Source organism: Antechinus flavipes, chromosome 1 (genome assembly GCF_016432865.1).
Source record: "Antechinus flavipes isolate AdamAnt ecotype Samford, QLD, Australia chromosome 1, AdamAnt_v2, whole genome shotgun sequence".
Classification (NCBI taxonomy): Eukaryota; Metazoa; Chordata; class Mammalia; order Dasyuromorphia; family Dasyuridae; genus Antechinus; species Antechinus flavipes.
This window is the reverse complement of record NC_067398.1, coordinates 648130289-648149847: the sequence shown is the minus strand read 5'-3', so window position 1 is coordinate 648149847 and position 19559 is coordinate 648130289. Positions and strand designations below refer to the sequence as shown.

General features: G+C 37.7%; 1 protein-coding gene across 2 annotated transcripts in view; it reads right to left on the bottom strand.

Annotated features, from left to right (window-relative positions):
* Positions 1-19559, bottom strand: part of ARHGAP39 (Rho GTPase activating protein 39) — a 350045-nt gene that overhangs the window by 24017 nt on the left and 306469 nt on the right. Inside the window, exon 8 of one of the 2 annotated variants that reach the window (XM_051971244.1) lies at positions 581-673. The exons of the other annotated variant lie outside the window; for it this stretch is intronic. Within the exon in view, the coding sequence (XP_051827204.1) occupies positions 581-673 (93 nt within the window). The remainder of the gene's footprint in view (positions 1-580; positions 674-19559) is intronic. 2 annotated transcript variants of the gene reach the window in all.

Below are 19559 nucleotides of genomic sequence, written 5' to 3'. Positions count from 1 at the left end.
CACCCATATATCCTCATACAGAAAGCAGAGATTTTAGCATGAAAATACCCTAGAGCAATAAGATATAAGAAGACATTAGAGGCACAGTTAGCCAGAGAGGGCTGGGCTTACAGTCTCCAGATATTAAAAATGTCTATCTCCATTGTCAGTTCCTAGTCCCACCAAATTCAGGGGGGGAAATCTGAGGGAAAAAAAATTAACTTCAAAAATTCAATTTCTGGTTTAAATTTTTAAATTTAATTAACTGGCTCTATGATGCCAATTCTCTTATCCCCCCCATCCCTCAAAAAAGCTTAGTTAAAAAAAAAAGGCATAAGTGAGAGGCATAGACTCCTTTAGGCTATCCCCTAGAGTACTTTAACTAAATAGGAATACTGTGACCTTTCCCAGTAAGTTAGGGTTTTGGCACCCCTTCCCCCTATTACTTTTCTCGAGCCCACTGTGCAAGGAGAGGCTAGTGCCCAAGCCCAAGAATATTACAAGAAGAGGAGGTCAAAACAGAGACTGGAGAAAAGCAGGTTTGCTTTTTAGAGATCTAGAGAGGAAGCTGCTAAGAGAAGAGGTGGTGGATGGACCCTACCATCATGCTCTTCAAAATAGGGCTTGGGTTTCTTTCTCAATTTGGATTTCTTCTTAGTGTTCCTTTCCAGCAGCTCTTTTATATGCTGAGTCACTGGGGAGCAAACAAAACGATGAAGACAACAAAAACGTGTACATGTACAAACACACACACACACACACACTCTCTCTCTCTCACATTCTCTCTCTCTCTCCCCCATGAAACAGCCATGACAAAAAAGATACCTTGTTTTCAGAGCTAGTGAGTCAGTGGCCATATTACAGACACCTGTTATTTCATCTTTCAAAAACAACAGCAACAACAAAAAAAACAAAATAAAAAACCCAAAATAAAAATCTTTCAAAAACAACAAAATAACCCCCCCAAAGCAATTGGAAGAAGCTGTCTGAGTCATGAAGTCAATGTTCTGGGTGGCATCGATTGGCCAAGGAAGAAATCACTGCTTTGGTCATCTCATCTCACCAATAGCCTATAATATAACATAACTATAAGAAGCAATTAGCTATTTGTATAATAAAATTGTGGTCATACTGGCTAATTGGTAACCTTAGTGGCTACCTAGGGAAAGAAGTCTTTCATTTTCTTCCAAAGGGGTCTTTTGGGTCCATTATAAAAGGCTCTTGGTTTAGCACTATCTAAAAGGTGAAGACAGAAGAATGTGATTCACTTCAAGGGGAATCTGGTAGAAATGGATTTAAATTCTAGTCTCAGGAGAAAAGGACTAGGCAGATACTGTGAGGGGAGTGTATGGAGGGCTGAATCTCACAGTGATAACACATAGAGGAATGCATTGTGGGTAGGGATCTGTGTGTGTGCACACTTGCACGTGGTCTATCATATTGGGCAGACGTGAAATGCTGAAATAGGGGGAAACAAAAAAGAAAGTCCATTATAGAAGTTTCTCATTGTTGGATCTCCATGATGATTCTGGATATTTTTTTCAGGGGGATGAAAGAATGACCTATTAGTGCTCTCTCTTAAACATCATTTTGACATTTCAAAATTTTTTTGAGTTTTTATTATATACAGAGCTCTATGTATGTAGAGTTATGTTAGTAATATAAACTTAAAAAATGGCAAATCCCTATCTTAAGGCACTAACAATCCACATGTGTGGCCCTTGCCTGTGCACTTATTTTATTTTGCATCTTAGTTCCATGTAATGCCTCTGTCGTTAGACACTGAAGGCTAGACTTATCTTTTAGCGATTCCTTTTATTGCCAATATACATAATAGATGTTTGGCAAATGCTTGCTGAATTGATCCCAATTGTGTAGGAGGAATTAGGCAGCAAGAGTTTCAGTGTCTCCAACTTCTTCCCTTGATTCATCCCCCATCCTCCAAATGCCTTTACCAAAGGGTAATAGGAGACAAGGGGACATTTTACTTTAACCTAGCCCATTGTAGATACAAAATAAAGTGAGTTAAATTTGGTCTGGACTCTAGGCCTTCCATATTCTTTTGGGCCAGGATGAGGGAGACCGCAGAATCCCAAGATGTCCAATAGCTCAGTTTGGTCCAGACCTGATCACAGGGTCTGAAAACAAGGTCTCTGCAAACAGAAAATGACACTAGGAAAAAAAAATAAGCTATAGAATAAAAGAAACCAATAAAGAGAGGGCAAGTATAAAATTAGCTTTGAGTGTTGATTGGCTTACAAAACCAAAGCAGACTAAAGGATGAAACACTGGCTTTTCATTGCTGGGCAACCTAGGGTGGCAGCTTTCTTAAGGAACACAGGGGACATGGCCTCTTGTGCAAAGACCAGAGAAGCATTTCATATGGCTAAAGATCACTTACCTTTCAGCCATTTCCACTCTAATTTTAGGCAAAACTAATTAATAATAATGTTAACAACAATGTACGTTGATTTCTGCAGTTACCTACAGCTAAAAGTGGTTCAGAGTATAAAGCATGGCCTTGGAGTCAGGATATGAGGATGGGGGGAGGTGCTTGACACTTATGAGTTGAGGGGACTTTCAGGCAGCCATTTTCTTTTCTCTGAACTTCAATCATATCAAAATAAATAGGATAAATAGGATAAAATAGGATAATGGCATACTATCTGGCTTTTTTTCTTTTTTAAGGGTAGTGATGAAGAAAGTACTTTGTAAACTTTGAAATATTATGGAAATTAATATTCTAGCTTAGGTTATTATTGTTATCTAATTTGTTTGGAAAGGTGAAGCCACTTGTTCAAGGTCATATGAGGTCAGAGGTCTCATAAATTCAAGTCTAAGGCTTTTTCCATTATACTATATAACCATAAACAACTCGTCAGTACCAAATGATCTTTGTAATTCACCTAAGATTCCCACTCTTCAATTTGGACCATAAGCCCATAATTAATAAGTTCCCCAAACTTCAAAGTCCACCTCCTCTTGAAGAGAAAAATAAGGCTGCTTATTGCTGAATCACCTGGGTTGTCTTCCTCTTAACTCTTTAGGCAGCAGGAAGCAAGGAAGTACTTGGTAATAGAGCCAAGGGGTTTAGATGTTTTCTTCCCATTCCCTGGGTATCATTTATGCCCAGTCCTAAAGCCATTTTGTAGAATGAGCATTCAAAGGCTCTTAGGATTTTATAGTTAGAAGGGACTTGAAGATCATCTAGTTCAACTCCATCATTTTAAAACTGAGTCCCAGAGAAATTAAATAATTTGCCAAGATTATAAAAGTAATAAGTAGCTGAGCTAGGATGTGAACTGGGGCCTCTGATTCCAAATCTACCACTGTTTTCACTACCTCAAACTGACCTTTGTTCAGTAGTATTACCTGCTCAGTCTCTTCTTGCCATATGACTCCTGCTTAAAGACCAGTCTTGCCTCATCTTTTGCCCTATTTTCTGATTACAGCTTCTAATTAAAATCTAAATTATTTACTGTCATTTTCTCGTTTCACAAGGTTCTTTTGAAATCATTCTTAGGCCCCAATGGTGAAATTATCATTAGATTTCATTTGCATTTATTCCTCTAGAAACTAGCCAAGAACCAAGGAGGACTCAAGGTCAGACTCACTAAAGGAAAGTCTCTATTTAACTTCCAATGTTCCAATAATTTCATATCTTGTCACAGGTCCTTTCATTAGTCACACCTCTCAAGGTATGTTCCTGAATTCAGGTGTATATAATGTCTCCATCTGTTTGTTCCAACCACATACTGATTGCTACAAAGTGAGGCTTCTTGAGATTGTAAGTACTTTCACAAAGTAGGTACTTAATAACCATTTATTGAAGGATGACCATTAACATTGATACTGAGAATAAAGTGGGTAGTCAAGTTTGGATAAAGAATATATCAAGCTAGATGTTCCACCAGCTCCTTAAATCCATCTAATGTCTAAACTGAACTATCTTTCTATCCCAAACACAGAATCACAGAGAGATGAAAAAGACTTCAGAATTTATTTAGTCTACTATGTACCTGAGCAGAAATCCTCTCAACAACATACTTCACAATATCCAGCCTCTGCCTGATTACTCCTTAGGGGAAATAATTTTCTCCAGATAAAATCTATTCTAACAGTCAGCTGTTGTGGTGTTTTTTTGTTTTTTTGTTTTTTTTTTAAAGTTTTAATGATGTACTCTGATTTTTTATACCACAATGGTTTCCCAGTATGTTCTTTTCTTCGATGAATTATTTCATATCAAAGAAGCTAAACAAAACTCAAGTGACTACATTTAACAGGTATGCAACATTTTGCTGCTGAAGCAGCCTTGTTTTTTACTAAAAGTATGTTTTACCATATGGATAGGTTTAACTGTTAAAAAGCTATTATTTACATTCAATTGAAATCTGAAAGTAGTATCATCCAGAGTTAATTAGAATATTAACAATAAAGTCAGGTTACTTGAAAAAGTATAGCATTTTACTATCAGGTATGTCCTGTAAGGAGAATGACAAGAGAGAAAGTTAAGAATGAGCTGAGGTCAATGAGGTAAGGACAACAAAAAGGATTTTTTTGTATTCTATGAGGGAAAAGAGAAGCTCAAAGAAAGTAAGACTACCAATTACTGTGAATGGGTAGGGCAAGGCAAAAGGGCAGGAAAGAGGGGAAGTGAAAATGTCTGATTGTGAGCAGGCTAAAAATGTGTGATGACCATATGAAACCAGGTACATTAATTTTTCCACTTTTGGTTAGTTCTCTGTTAGATGGATGCTGGCTTTAAGGCATATACATGAGTTTCATAGCTCTCTTTTGTTGTGTTTTAAATAGTGTGGTTATTAAGAATGGTATTGCTACAAGGAATTTGTAAAAGGTGCTTTTTAAAGAGCACACTTCAGCAACTGTTATAGATATTGTAATGGCTACTGCTGTGGGAGAATCAAGCAATTCAAAGTTCATTCAAGCCCCTATGAAATAAGATCAGTGACATCAAATCACAAAGGAAAGTACGGTTGAAAATGAAACAATGTCAAGACAAAATAGTGTTGTTTTAATTAATTATTAAAAAACAAGCAAAGACCTGCAGAGAGGCCCAGCAGATGGAGGAGTTAATTTATCTATAGTTCCACATAGGGTTTCTTGAAGTTGGAAGAACTTCAAGAAGACTGCATGCACACATACACATATAACTAATCATTATTTTGAAGAAAAATACACTTTGTGGACAAAACAGTTTTCCTTAAGGACTAAAAAAGTATGTGCTAACAGATAGTTTGGGGCCAGATTATGAAGGCCTTTAAAAACAAAACAGGAGTTTATTTTTATCCCAGAAAGAAAGTTGGAGTGAGTACAAGAGTGACAGACCTGCACTTATGGGAAATTACTTTAGTAGTAATATATAGGTAGTATAAAAGTTGTAATGTTTGTTGTATAAATCAATAAATTATGTTTTATTATTCAAGAAATCTTTTACTTCTCTCAACTTGAATATAAGTACAGCTAGTAAGAGAGTACCTACTTGCCTTTGATAGATTCAAACCCAAAATAAATAAAACATAAGGTAATGAAAGAACAAGTAGTTATAATTGTTGAACTAGTATCAGTGATCTGTGAAAGATTGTAGTGAATAGAAAAAGTGTTATAGGACTGGCAAAGGTCCCAATATTTTAAAATTGGAAGAGATTAGAATTTGCAAACTTAATTCAAGCATAGTTTTGATTCTTGTCAAAATTCTCAAATGTATTATCAAAGATATAGCTGGTAAATATCTAGCAATGGAAGTTGTTATTGCAAAGAGAAAGACTAGCTTAATCAAGATCAAGTTAAGCCTGACTAATCTCATTTCTTTTTTGGAAAAAGGGTTAATTGACTGGTATGTCTGTCTGAGAATGTTGTAGAGCTAATTTACTAATAGATTTGACATGTTATCCTTGTGGATAAGATGATGAGAAGCAGGCTAGAAAATAGCATAATTAAAGTGGATTTTGAACTTAGTTGAATGATCTGATCCAAAGAACAGTCATTAATGATTCCACATCAATTTATAAGGAATTTGATAGAAGTACTTCAGAGATCAGTGTTTGGCTTTGTGCAGTTTTAACAATTTTCACCACTGCTTCAAGTTTATGCCAAATTTGTGGAGAACATAAAGCTTAAAAGGGATAGCTAGGTCACTATCTGACAGATTCAGGATGCAAAAAGACCTTGACAAGTTGGACCATTTTAGCTGGGAACTGGGGATTTTACCCAGGGAATCCTAGAAATTCAGACAATGGAAAGATAAGTGAACTGGTATAGCCTTTTTAAAACTTCCTAAAATGCAGTGCCCAGATCTAAATACAGAATTCTAAATAATATTCAACCATTGCATGGGACAGTATGATGATACTAAACTTTTCTAGTCTTATACCCTGTGTTTATCCTAGAGTAAGATCACATGACCATATTTAGTTGTTGACTCATAATGAATTTGTAGTCCATTAAAACTTCCACATTTATTTTGAATATACTGCTACACTATGAGGTTGATTTTTTTTTAAACCCAAGCTACAGTTTTACATTTATTCACATCAAATTTCATTTTATTCAATCCAGCCCAATATTCTAAAGGTAACATGGCATAATGGAAAGCATATTGGATTTGGGATTAGAAGAATTTGGGTTTGAATCTCAACTCTGTTACTTATAATTTGGATGATCTTGGGCAAATTATTTAACCTCTTTGGGACTCAATTCCTCATCTGTAAAATGAGAGGGTCTTTTAAATTCTTAAAGACCATCTGATTTTTAAGCTGTGGTCCTATGAACTAGGAACAATGCGTGGAAGTTGTAGATATGCAGATTTTCACACACATGTAAAAAAAAGCTTCCAAATATTCTTAGATACTACCTTAAAAAATGGAATGGACTACTTTAAGGGAGCATTAGAGGTTTTTGAGTGAAGTCTGTATGATCACTTGACAGATATGTGATTGAGAGGAATCCTGTTTAGGTAAAGGTTGGATTAGATGGCAAATGAATTTTATTCCAACTAAGATTCTATGATTATAGTACTTTTTATCCATCACAGCCCTTCAAATCCTTAAAGAAAGTAATCATGCCTCTTCTCATTAACATCCCTTCTCCCTCCCCAATTTTTTATTTTCTAGTACCTTTGGATCTTAGACGGTATGATCTATCATAGTGGTGTTACAAACATATGGATAACTTGTGTATACTTAAAAAACTCCAAACTAACATTACCTATATTGTATTGTATTTTAAATTATTTCGTTAAACAGTTTCCAATTATATTTTAACCTGGTTCTGGCTGTACTGATCTGTACTGATCAGGTGGGACTTGAACCACATTATGACTATACTTATAAGGCTATATGTTAATACAGCCTAGAATGTGGTCCTCCTAATGACAGTGCTAGCTCTCTTAATGGCTCCATTGTTCTCCTAAACATCAAAGCTTTCAACTTTGGATACCTCTCTTTCACTGGATCCCCTATATCCAATCAGTCACATTTTCCATTATATTGTTTCTGAGATTCTTTCCCTCCTTTCCATGGAAAGATGCTACCTGAGTTCAAACTTTAATTACCTTTTACCAAACTATTACATACTAGTTTCTTAATTAGTCTTTCAGAGTAGTTCCTTCCTCCACTAATTTAATCTACAGAGGCTGTTGAATTTGTTAACCTAATGAAGACTGAAGGGCTCCAACTCTTCCTCCACTTAGGCTTCCTTTTTCCCTTGTCTTCTACTTCATGCTCCAAAAAAATCAAGTAGTCTCTCCTCTTTGAAGTGTCAGCTTCTAGACTATGTTCTTAATAAAACCTTTCCCAACTAGCCAGCCATAAGTTTTCACAGATTCACACACAGTCTCCAAATGAAACCCATGGGGAGTCTTCTGCTGAGAAAATAGAACCAAGAAAAATGGGTGAAAGTTGCAAAGAGACAAATTTGATTCTGATATAAGGAAAAACTTCCTAACAATCAGAGGTGTCCCTGAGTAGAACAGATTGCCTTAAGAAGTGGTTGGTTTTCCCTCCTTGGCAGACTTTAAGCAGAAGTTGGATGACTCCTTATAAGGGGTATTACAGTGAAGATTCCTTCTGGGTATATACTAGAGCCAGATCATACATAGATGACCACTCTATAAATACAGAATCCATAGGACCATAGAATTTAGAAGTGATCTCATCTTGCCCCTTCATTTGACAGACAGGAGATGAAGGCCCAGAGAAGGTATGACTCAAAGCTGTAACATTAGTAACCTGGGATTCAAACTCTGGTCTTCTTTAGTTGCTCTTTCTATGAGCACTTTTGTGTTCTTCACCCTGGGGGATGGGGTTCCACCATGAGGATGAGGACAGAAGATGATCTATGTCTTCTCACCAAGCTTTCTTTCAATATTCTTTTTAGGGGCAGCTAGTGGTCTGGAGAGCCCCAGGCACACTTGCACTGCTGCCAGCCTGCTCAGATCTCAGTCATCAAAGATGGGCCAGGACTGGATTTCCCTAGAATGGCTGGCAAAGAGAAGCCCAAGGGATGAGTTTGGCTCTGGGCTGTCACACTGGTGACCTTTCAATCCCAACAACCAGCTAAAGTGGTGCCGGAGTGAAATACTGGTTTCCTTCTGGGAAACATATGGGTGGCACAGTTTGGCACTTTCTCTCTGAAAGGAGATGAACTCATTACTTTGTGGGGAAGACAGACTCCTGATGGAAAGCCAGACATTTCTTGGCAGGATGAGTTAATCCACAGAGCACTTATGAAGAAAAATTTAAAAAATGAGCCCTTATTTTTGGGAGGCTGACACTGTGACCATCTTTTCTCATGGAGGCTCTAGGAATGGATGGTGTAAAGGGCACAGGCTTGTTGGGGAGTGGCTGCTGCAGCTGCAGCCCTTCTGCTCCTTCTGCGGCCTGTACAAGGGGACATCATGATAAAAAGGAATACAGGCATTCTCTTACAGGCCCACATCCCGGGGAAGAACTGGCCCATCAGGGAGAGCAGCCACAAGAACAGAGAGGGGGCTAAGAAGTACATGACGTCAAACTTGGAGGGAGTGGAAAGCAGTTGAACTCGCTGGCCTCTGACCCTAGAGGAGAACAGACCTTGCTCTGTGTAGCTTCCTCACACATGAACTCCAGGAGGCCGCACTGAGGCTAAGAGCTGGGCATGAGAACAAAAGGAGAGCTTTGTCTTCCCAGAAAGGAAGTTTTACCCCCATCGGGCAAATACCCAAAACAAGACGCTTCCCCAAACTGCCTGTCACACAGAATGGCGCTCTGTGGACTTGGGTCACATCTTTTCCTTAAAAGGCTGGGAGACAGCATATAAAAACATCTCCTAGGTGTTACAGGAGATGCTAATGCTACCAAGAAGCTATGACTTTGGCCTAACTCTCCCTCGATGCAGAGTGGAGCACGGAAGCCATTCTGATCCATGGCCAGGTTGTCAGGATGTTTCTGTGTTTTTAGATTACTGACCTTAGTGGTAGGGACAAAATGGCTCTCTACCTGGGTCTAATCTAGTCCTTTATGGGAGGGATGCCTCTACTGGCACACCAGCCCCTCCTCTTCCTCCTTCCTCTCAGCATCTCAGAGTTGGCAGCAAACTCTAGTGTCAGGTTGCAGAAGATACACCAAGACTCCAGTGTGAATCCTGTAGGACACGAGCTATGGGCCACTTGACCTTTCTTAGTCTGTTTCCTCAAGTGAGGATAAGATAGCACCAGCTTATAATAGGACTGCTGTCAGGATCAAATAAAATAACATAGGTAGAGTCCTTTGCAAATCATTTAAGTGCGATATAAATTTGAGTGATGATGACGACGATGTTATCATCTAGTCTAATACCTACCAGAAATCTCTTCTATAACATCCTAGACACGTGATCACCCAGTTTCCACTTGACTTCTAGTGATGAGGAACCCACTATTTCTAGATGTAATGCACTTCATTTCTAGACAACTCTAACTGATATGCAAAATTTCCATTATAGTGAATAGAAAAATACATCCACTTCCCTTAATTTTATCCAAATTTGGGGGCTAAAGCAACTCTAATCTCTTTTCTTCAAATACTTGAAAACAGTTACATCTCCCTGGAGACTTCAAAACACCAGACCTAACATTTAGTATTCTCTCAGCAAATTTCCAAATGGACTCCTGTTCCCTCACTAAATCTAACTGGGCAAACTCCTATTTGTCTAAAATGTAAAATGTAGCACCCAGATAATTTCTGACAAGTTGTCATCCACTCTGTTCCATGAGAGGCAGAATTTAATTACTTTTTGGGGTAGCCATATAGTACTGTGAAATAGCTCCAGAGTCAAAGAACCTGGGTTCAAATTCTACTTCTTTTGTGTCCTACTCTTTTGATCTTGGGTAAAATGAAGGGTCTGGGAGATATGGCTTAAGTGGTACCCTCTAGTTGTAAAACTATGATCTAAGGATTTTTTTGGACAATCTGAAAGTTTTTCCTACATGATGATGAAATCCTGATTTCTGGCATGAAATTGCCACTGCCCACTGCTTTTAATTCTGCTCCAAGGACAAGTAGAGTAAATATACTAAATTAAAATTTAACAGCTCTACCTGGATAAATTCCATTGACTAACTCTGGAATGATCTATGGATGTAGTGTTCATAATGTTTCATGTTTGAGATGAGCACAGATAATTTCATATTGAAGGATCCTTCTGAAGGGTGTTCTGCTGAAGACTGAATAAGCAATTCAAGATATTATGGGTAATTCTTAGGTCTTTTAAAAGACATTTTAAACTTCGTAATATTAAAGATATGGTTAACACTTTCTAAATCATTCTGCAAAAAAAACATAGGAGGAATGAAAAATCATAGTGAATAGATTATTAATACTTTGGCTCTCAAAAGAGGTAAAGAAGTAGGATTCCTGTAGTGTTCTTCTCTAAAATATATTTTTCTATGGCAGCAGGTTTCTTGGGGGGCTTCTGGAAGCCACCTTAGTTTCAGTTAGGAGTAATCACCCCAAATTAAGCCAGGTATTAAAGTCCAAATCCTTGATTGTCTCCTTTTAAGTCTTGTCTCTTTTCCTGGGCTCGGATAGCTTTCTTAGAGGCTTTTTGTTGTCTTGGTTCTGAGAACTTGAGCTCTGGCTTCTGAATCTCCTGGACTCCAAAGGTTTCTACCAGCACAAAGGTGGAAGATGGAATGAATCTGTCTCCTCCTCCCAGACCTTCTAGTGGGCTTCTGTTCTTTGGCCCTGAGAGCTCCTCCTTATATATTCTCTCTCAAAGGTGTGAATTTTGTGGAATTATAGTAAGCACTACGTACATATAAATTAGAGAATCATTATCTCATCAATTCCACTTACTTAGCATCTTGTAAGAATCCTAACAGATTCCTGTTAATCACAGACAATAGTGCTGTTGGAAATAGCCTCTGCATGATGAATAAAAAGGGTATCTACCTGAGAGTAATGGAGAAAAAAGGCTGAACTAGGGACTTTGCTTTCTTTAATTCTTTTTAAAATGATTTATAAAATTAATGTTATAAGGCATATGTCACTTTATTGCACTTTGCTTTATTTGTGCTTTGAAGATTTTGTATTTTTTTTAAGTTGAAGGATTGTGGCAACTCTGCATTGAGCAAGTCTATCAGAATTATTTTTTCAACAGCATGTGTTCACATTGTGCCTCCATCACATTTTGGTAATTCTCACAATATTTCAAACTTTTTCATTATTATTATATTTATTACAGTGATCTATGATCAGTGACCTTTGATATTACCACTATAATTGTTTTGGGGTGCCATGAATCATGTCCATTTAAAGATTGCCAACTTAACTGATACATTATGTTCTCTTGACTCTTCCCCTCTCTTCTGGTCTCCCTACTCCCTGGGGCACAACAATATTAAAATTAGGCCAATTAATAACCCTACAATAGTCTCTTAAGTGTTCAAGTAAAAGGAATAGTCAATCTATGTGATAACCTTTATTACTGTATTATTTAAGAAATTGTCACAGCCACTCCAATATTCAGCTACCACCACCTGATCAGTCAGCAATCATCAATAATGATATAAGACCCTTCACCAGTAAAAAGATTATATTTTGTTTAAGGCTCAGATTATGGTTAGCATTTTTTTTTTTAACAATAAAATATTGTTAAATTAAGGGCATGTATGTTTTTTTAACATAATACTATTGCACACTTAATAGATTACAGTAAAATGTAAACATTTTTTAAATGCACCAGAAAATAAAAAATTTGTGACTTGCTTTATTGTGATATTCACTTTATTGCAGTGGTCTAGAACCAAACCTGCAATATCTCCAAATATTATTATGGATTAGTAATGAATTAAATTTTTAAATGAGAAGTCATTCTAAGTATTCAAAGGATTCTTTATTCTCATTTACTTCTTATATGGTTGTAGTTATATATTAAAACTGCTTTTCCCTATTTCATAATCTAGATTTCTTTATATTCCTTTGATCTTAATTACATTATAGTATCCCATTACATTATGTACTGCAACTAATTTAACCATTCCTCTATTGGACATTTAATTTGTTTTCAGGTTTTTGTAGCAATGAAAACCTTTTGGAGGGCATTTGTTTTTTATAATACTTTACAATTCCAGAAATGGAATTACTGGGCCAAATAATATGATTATTTTTGTAACTTTTATGACACTCTCCAAAGATTCTACAAGTTTGGAATTCTACTATTAATGAATATACATGCCTGTTTCTCCATAATCTCATCAATAGTAGGATACATTGTATTTAATTATCTCTACAAATTTGATTGGTATGTGATTGGTGCATGCACATGCACATATGTACATACAGAGTAAGTAGAAGGCAAATTCAGAGAGGAAGGTCCTAGGGTTAGGAAAAATGGATCAGAAAGTAGGATTTGAAGTGAGTCTTGAGGGACACCAGAGAAACTAACAGAGAAGTTAAGTATTCCAGAAGAGTGTTCCAGGTCTGATAGTCAGTGCAATGGCATGGACAGAGGAGATGGAATAGTGTATGCAAGAAATAGTAAGGGGCCAATGAGTGTGTGAAAGGGAGTCAAGTTCAAGACTAAAAAAGTACCAGTTTATGAAAAGCTTTAAATGTCAAACAAGAGAACTTCATGTTGGGCCCTGTGATAAAAGAGAGTAAGTGAAGACATGTCTCTAATTGAGATTTAGATGCCTGTACTTTCTCATTCTAGTCCATGAAAGATTATACCAGGGATAAAAGTAAAGTATAGTGATGCAATCACTACCTATGCAATTAAGTTATATAATCCCAATTAATTCTCTATAACTAAATTATAAGTTCCTTCTGTGGAAGGAACTTCTGGAGTCACAAGTCCTTGATATACTGAACAGGTGCACAATCTTGTTGACGATTTTAAAGCACAGGAGGATAAGACTACCTTCATAAGCTTTTTTGTTTTCCACATTTCTTTTGATGTTTTTGCATGTTAGTCTTTCTATATAAATTTTCATTATGATTTTCTTTGATTCTATAAAGAACTTAACCTTTTTGGCTCATGTTGTATTGAATGTATAAATAAGCTTGGGGAGTTATTGCTATTTTGCTATATTATTCTGACCTGTCCATAGACTGAAAGTCTCTCTATTTAGGTATTCTTTTATCAATGATTATAGTTTTTAAATAGTTATCCATATACAGGTTATGTGAGTTTCTTTGCATGTTAATTCTCAAATATTGATGGTTTTAAATATCTTTTATGACATTTTCTAGATTTTTGCTGCAATGAGAATGAAAATAGCTTTTTGGGTTAATATACTTATATACTATGATCTTGTTGCATTCATTTGTTTTTATTAATCTTTTGGTTGTGATAACTGGATGTCCTTGTTACACTATCATATTATTTACAAATAACCATACTTTTACCTCTTCATTTTCAGTATTTAATGAAAATGTTTCTATTGTTCTTATATAGCTAGATATAAACATTAACATTATGCCAGATGCTGAACTAGCCTTAGATGTATGGTATAAATCCTATAATAAATAATTTCTAAAAATTGTTTTGCTATGTGCAATCTGATATGATTGAGGATATCATCTTTCCTCCAAACATGTCCTGTCCTTATTTCTAGCAATAGTATCATTATCACTTTAGTCATCAGGTTGGGTAATTAACTTAATAGAACTCTTAAGACTTTTCCGGTTTTCAATATCTATATACTTCAAACCATCCTGTACATTGTGGTCTTAAAATAAAATCCTTGATCGTGATACTCCTCCACTTAAAAATTGTCATGGCTTCCCTACTGTTTACTAAATGTAGTATAAATTTTTGATCCTGGCCTTTGAGGGCCATCTGGAACTTTCCATAGGCTTATTTCAAATATTCATTCCTGTAACAAACTCTATTACATACCAAAGTGGACCAACCTCTCTGCTCCTGTTTTATCTAATACTTATCAATTCCCCCTGCCAGGAAGGGGGGATAGTGGTGCTCCCCATGTTTGACCCACCTCTTTAGTAGCCTGCAAGATCACTATGAATCAGCAGTGTTACTTGGCAGTCAAAAAAGCTAACAGAATCTTAGGTGACATTAATAGAGTGTAATGTCCATTTTCTCCTATCTCCTCTCCTGCCTTCCCTCATTCTCCCAATAAGAGAGGTGGCAGTTCTGTTATTCTCCTCCCTGTCAGAACATATCTAGAATACTATGTCCAACCCTGGTTGCTATATTTCAAAAAGGGCAAAACCAAAGTAAAGTGTATATAGAAAGAGTGAGCTGGAGCTGTTGAATGCTGGAAATTATGTTATTTAAACTGGATGAAGAATTTCACAACATGATATCAACAATTTAGCTCTGCTATGTATGTCATCTATGCCTCCATCAAGTCCATTATAAAAATGCTGTGCACATACCTTAAGATATTACTACTTGGATGAGTGGTTAGACTGTATCTGTTCTAAGGACCCTTCCAAATCTGAGATTTAAAAATTATAGATAACTTTCAGCTTCAAAAGAAATAATTGTATTAAGGCACATAAAGCAAAAACAGAATAAGAGAAATTACCTAGAAAAATCTTAAATTGTACTTTAGCCCACATTAAAAAAATCAATCCATCTTTACATATACTGGTCCATGCATAAATTGGCAGATAGGAACTTCACAAATACAGAAAACATCTGTTTCCTGACTCATGAAAATTGAAACATCTGTGTCTGAAGATGGTTAACAAGTCTCATAGCTTTTAGTAGGAAAGTGAGTTTAAAAACAATAATTCCACTGCTTTCTCACCTCCAATTTACTTAGTAAATGTTATAACTTTATGCTTTTATGTTATATATGTATATGCTTAATTATCTCCACTGTTAAAATCCTGAATCAAGGTTTTTTCCCTGAATTCCCTCTTCTATCAATTTGCAAATGGTGATTCCTGTAGATGTACTGCAATGTAGCCATTTAATACTCATTGAAACTATTTAAAATCCTTTTCCAGGATATAGATTCTGAGCAAAGGTTCATACTATGATAATCACTGATGTTTCTTATATCGCTTGGCCCTAGTGTGATTAAGTAAAAGGAAACGGTCTGGTATAGGATCTCAGTCACTAGAGCAATGGTTGCAAGTCAGCTTTTCTGATATTACAAAATTCTCTTTCTAGGTACATCATGATTTCACATTTTAGGTCACTAAAAGGAGCTTCTATAAGGCTGGGCAGTCTCCCTTGTAAGGAGACAAGAAGTATCACAGAAGCATAGGATTTCAGAGTTGAATGGCCTTCAGTAGCTGTTTGGCCAACCTACACTCAAAATGTCATCTCTACTATAGAAACAAGAAGTCATCTAACCTCTTTTTTGAAAGAAAAACCATACAGCCCATTCTACCTTTTTCCCTCTGTCTAATTATTAGGAAGCTTATCTTAATATCACATCTAAATTTGACTAACTTCCTCCCAATATGAATGATCCTCCTTCTCTAGATCAAATAGAATAAATCCAATTCCTATTCCATGAGAGTTCTTCAAATAACCAAAGAGTAATCATGTCTCCCTTAGGTCTTTTTAAAGCCAAACATACCCAGAAAGATATAACAAAGATGAACTAGAATGTGACTAGCTTCAGGTCACAGGGAAGTGATTAAGGTCTCCTGGGCTTATGTGGTTGGGTACATTGGTATCCCGAAACATCTGTTGAGTCTACTCTCCATCGGAAGACAGACCATTCTTCCTGTTTTATCTTTTAACTTCCTTTCATCCTGCTCTGCATCTGTCTGTTAATTATACCTCTTAGCTTTGACTCAGTTTGCTAGTCTCAAATCTCTCTGCACTCTAATCCACTCTCCATTCAGCCACTAAAGTTAACTTCCTCAAGCAAAGCTTGAACCATTCACTGTTACTATTCTAATTAAATAAGCTGTAGGAACCTCACTATTGCCTCCAGAATCAAATTTTAAAAGTTCTGTTGGCATTAAAAACTCTTCAACATCATGTCTCCTCCTACCTTTCCAATCTTCTTATACTATACTCATTGACATGATACTTTTCAATTTACTGCTGCCAATAGTCTCCTGGTTGTTCCAACCTTAATTCTTAATTCTGGGGCCTTCACTTTGTTAATAACTTTTTATTTATCCTACACACAGCTTGGTCTCTATATATTTTTGTTTGCATATTGTCTTCCCCATTGGATTGTGAGGCATAGAGTGTGTTCTGGAAAGACTAGTCCCTCTGGGGCGAAGGCTGCCAAGCCCCTTACAGGGCTGCTTTCCCCCTCAGTGTCCACTTGATCCCCCTAACTCTCCTGTGGGAGTCCAAGAAGCTGCTGCACGCACAGCGGCCACACTCCGGTAAACCGTTCGGCAGATGGGCTACACTAGGGGAGGGTAACCGAGGGGGTCTCAAACCCTGTGATGGGTGAGGGGGTGACTTCCCCTAGTAGAACTCGAGGGTGAGAACAGTTTGTTCCCACGGCCTTGAAGGCCAGTGAAGCCGGTGCTGTGGGCACAGGGAGCGTGGTGGAATGTCCGAGACCCCAAGGTCATCCTCTCCAGCCATCCTGACTCTGTCCTGCCACAGTGGTGGCTCTGGAAGAGCGAGGCTGACACTGAGCACCTCAGCCTCACTCAGATCCAATGTACGTGGCAAAAGCATCCTCATGGAGTTTTGCCATTTATGCCCAGGCCATAGGGCTGCCTTCTCTCTGGAAGCAGCCTGGGATTCAGCAGCCCCAGGTGTCTGAGCAGCCTTTAAGGACTCCCTGATGTGAAGAAGGGGCTAGAAAAGTGTCCTAAAAACCGTGTGCTTCCCCAAGCCTGGCCTGACCACCTCGGGGATCCCGCACTACAGAATGAACACAAACTCCTCGACAGCTGATTGCTCTCACCAGCGGAACACGGAAAGCACGCACACTTACAGACAACACAAAATCTGTCCACCTGAAAGAAGAACAGCTCTTGTTGGGAGAGAACACAGGGTTACCACATCCAAACAGTGGCCCTGGGGAAACAAGGCTGGCAAGGAAGGCCTCCTTATTGAAGTAGTGGCTGCAGTGAAAGGGAGCGCAATTAAAACTAATCCAGTAAACAAGCTCACACCTTCCCAAAGGAGCAATGGCCCCTTCCAAGACAACCCATATCACCATCATCAAGGCCCACGCTCCCACCAGGACGAACCCTGATGAGGTCAGAGAAAAATCTTAAGGAGACTCGGAGACCCTTATCATCAGTGTGCCAAAGGAGGACAAGCTCCTAATTCTGGGCGACTTTAATGCTAGAGTGGGCTCAGACTAGCAGATGTGGCAGGGGTCCTTGGGAGGAATGGAGTTGGAAACAGCAACAGCAATGGTCATTTACTGCTGAACTTGGGCATCTCGCGACCTCCTCATCAACAACACAAAGGCAATAAAACCTTATGGATGCATCCTCACAGCAATCAATGGCATTTAATAGACTATGTGATTGGAAGGAAAAAAGGATGTGAGAGTGACCAAGGCAATGTGGGGTGCAGCGTGCTAGACTGATCACAGACTTATCCTCTCCAAGCTGAATATTCACATTCAGCCAAAGAGGTGGCCCCAAGGCAAAAAGACTACTAGAAGAATTCATGTCAACAGATTAGAGTGCTTCTCTGAGAGGGAGCAGTTTGTGGCCAATTTGGAGAGTAAGCTGAACCCACACCTAGTTGGCAACAATGGAGCAGAAAAGGAGTGGGTAGCTTCCAGATTTTTGGTGTACAAGATCACATGAGCTCATCTGGGTCAGAACACTCTCACACATCAAGACTGGTTTGAGGAGAGGATTTTAGGAAGATGGTTAAGTAGGTTGACAAATTTCAAGCTCTCCCAATTTCCCCCACAAATAGAACAAATTTGCACTTCAGAACACTTTCATATTCCTGAAAAATCAAGAAGACTTGGGGCATACTGAGGTCCTTCCAATACAACGTGAGAAAATCTGAAGAAAGGCCCAGGTTTAGAGATTAACCTGTCTGAAATGCAGATACCTCTGGGCTAGCTCCACAGAAACATCAAGTGGGGACTCCTCAGGCTTGTGAGTATAGCTGAAGCCTCAGCAGGAATCACAGAAACTTTCACCTCCCAGATTGTTTGTAGAGTAGGAGTTTGAGTGAGGGAAGGACTGAGCAAACCTTGACTAACTGGGAACACTGAGTCCAGCTGTGCCTGCAGAGACATGGCCCTGGGCACGCAGGAACCAGTGGGGCAAGTACACTGGTAGCTGTGGGCACTTGTAGGAGGGTGGAGCTCTTGGTTTGGGGTTCCTGGTCAAAGGGCAGAGATAAAGGGAAGCTTGAGGAATTATCCACCCCCACCCCATGATTAGAGATGCTTACACTAATATCTCTTATTAAAAAATCTTCAGGGGAGGATATTTTAGTTAAAAAAAAAAAAAGAAAAAAAACTTCTACCCTAAAGAGTAACATGAAATGGCTCCTGCCCAGAGAGAATTTATAGAAGAACTCAAAAAAGAATTAAAAAATGAGAGACACTGAGGAAAAACTAAAGAAAAAAATTAAAACTATCCAGGAAAAACAAGAAGCTTATGAAAAACAAAGCTAATCAACTAGAAAAAGAACAGTCTCAAAGATGAAAATAATTCTTTTAAAATTAGAATTGGGCAAGGGGAAGCCAGTGAAGCTATGAGAGACCAATAACAAAACAGATTATAGAATGAGGAAATAGAACAGAATATGAAACATCTCATAAGAAAAACAATAGATCTGGAAAAAAGATCAAGAAGAGAAAATATAAGAATTGGACTGCCAGAAAGTTGTGACCAAAAAGAAAACCTTGACACAATAATGCAGAAAATAATTCTAGAAAATTATCCTGGAATGATAGAACATGGGGAGAAAGTAGAAATAGAAAAAATTCTCTGCTCACCACCTCAGAGATCCTTTATAGAAGACATACAGGAATATTATTGCCAAATTTCAAAACCTCCAAATCAAAAAGACAAATTTTGAATATTAATTTTCAATGGAGAAAAAAACCAGACATTCAAAAACTTACAGATTTTCCAGACTTTCTATCAACCAAACCCAAACTTAATAGAAAATTTAACATATAAGAGCCAATATCAATGAGCAATTTTAAGAAACTGAAC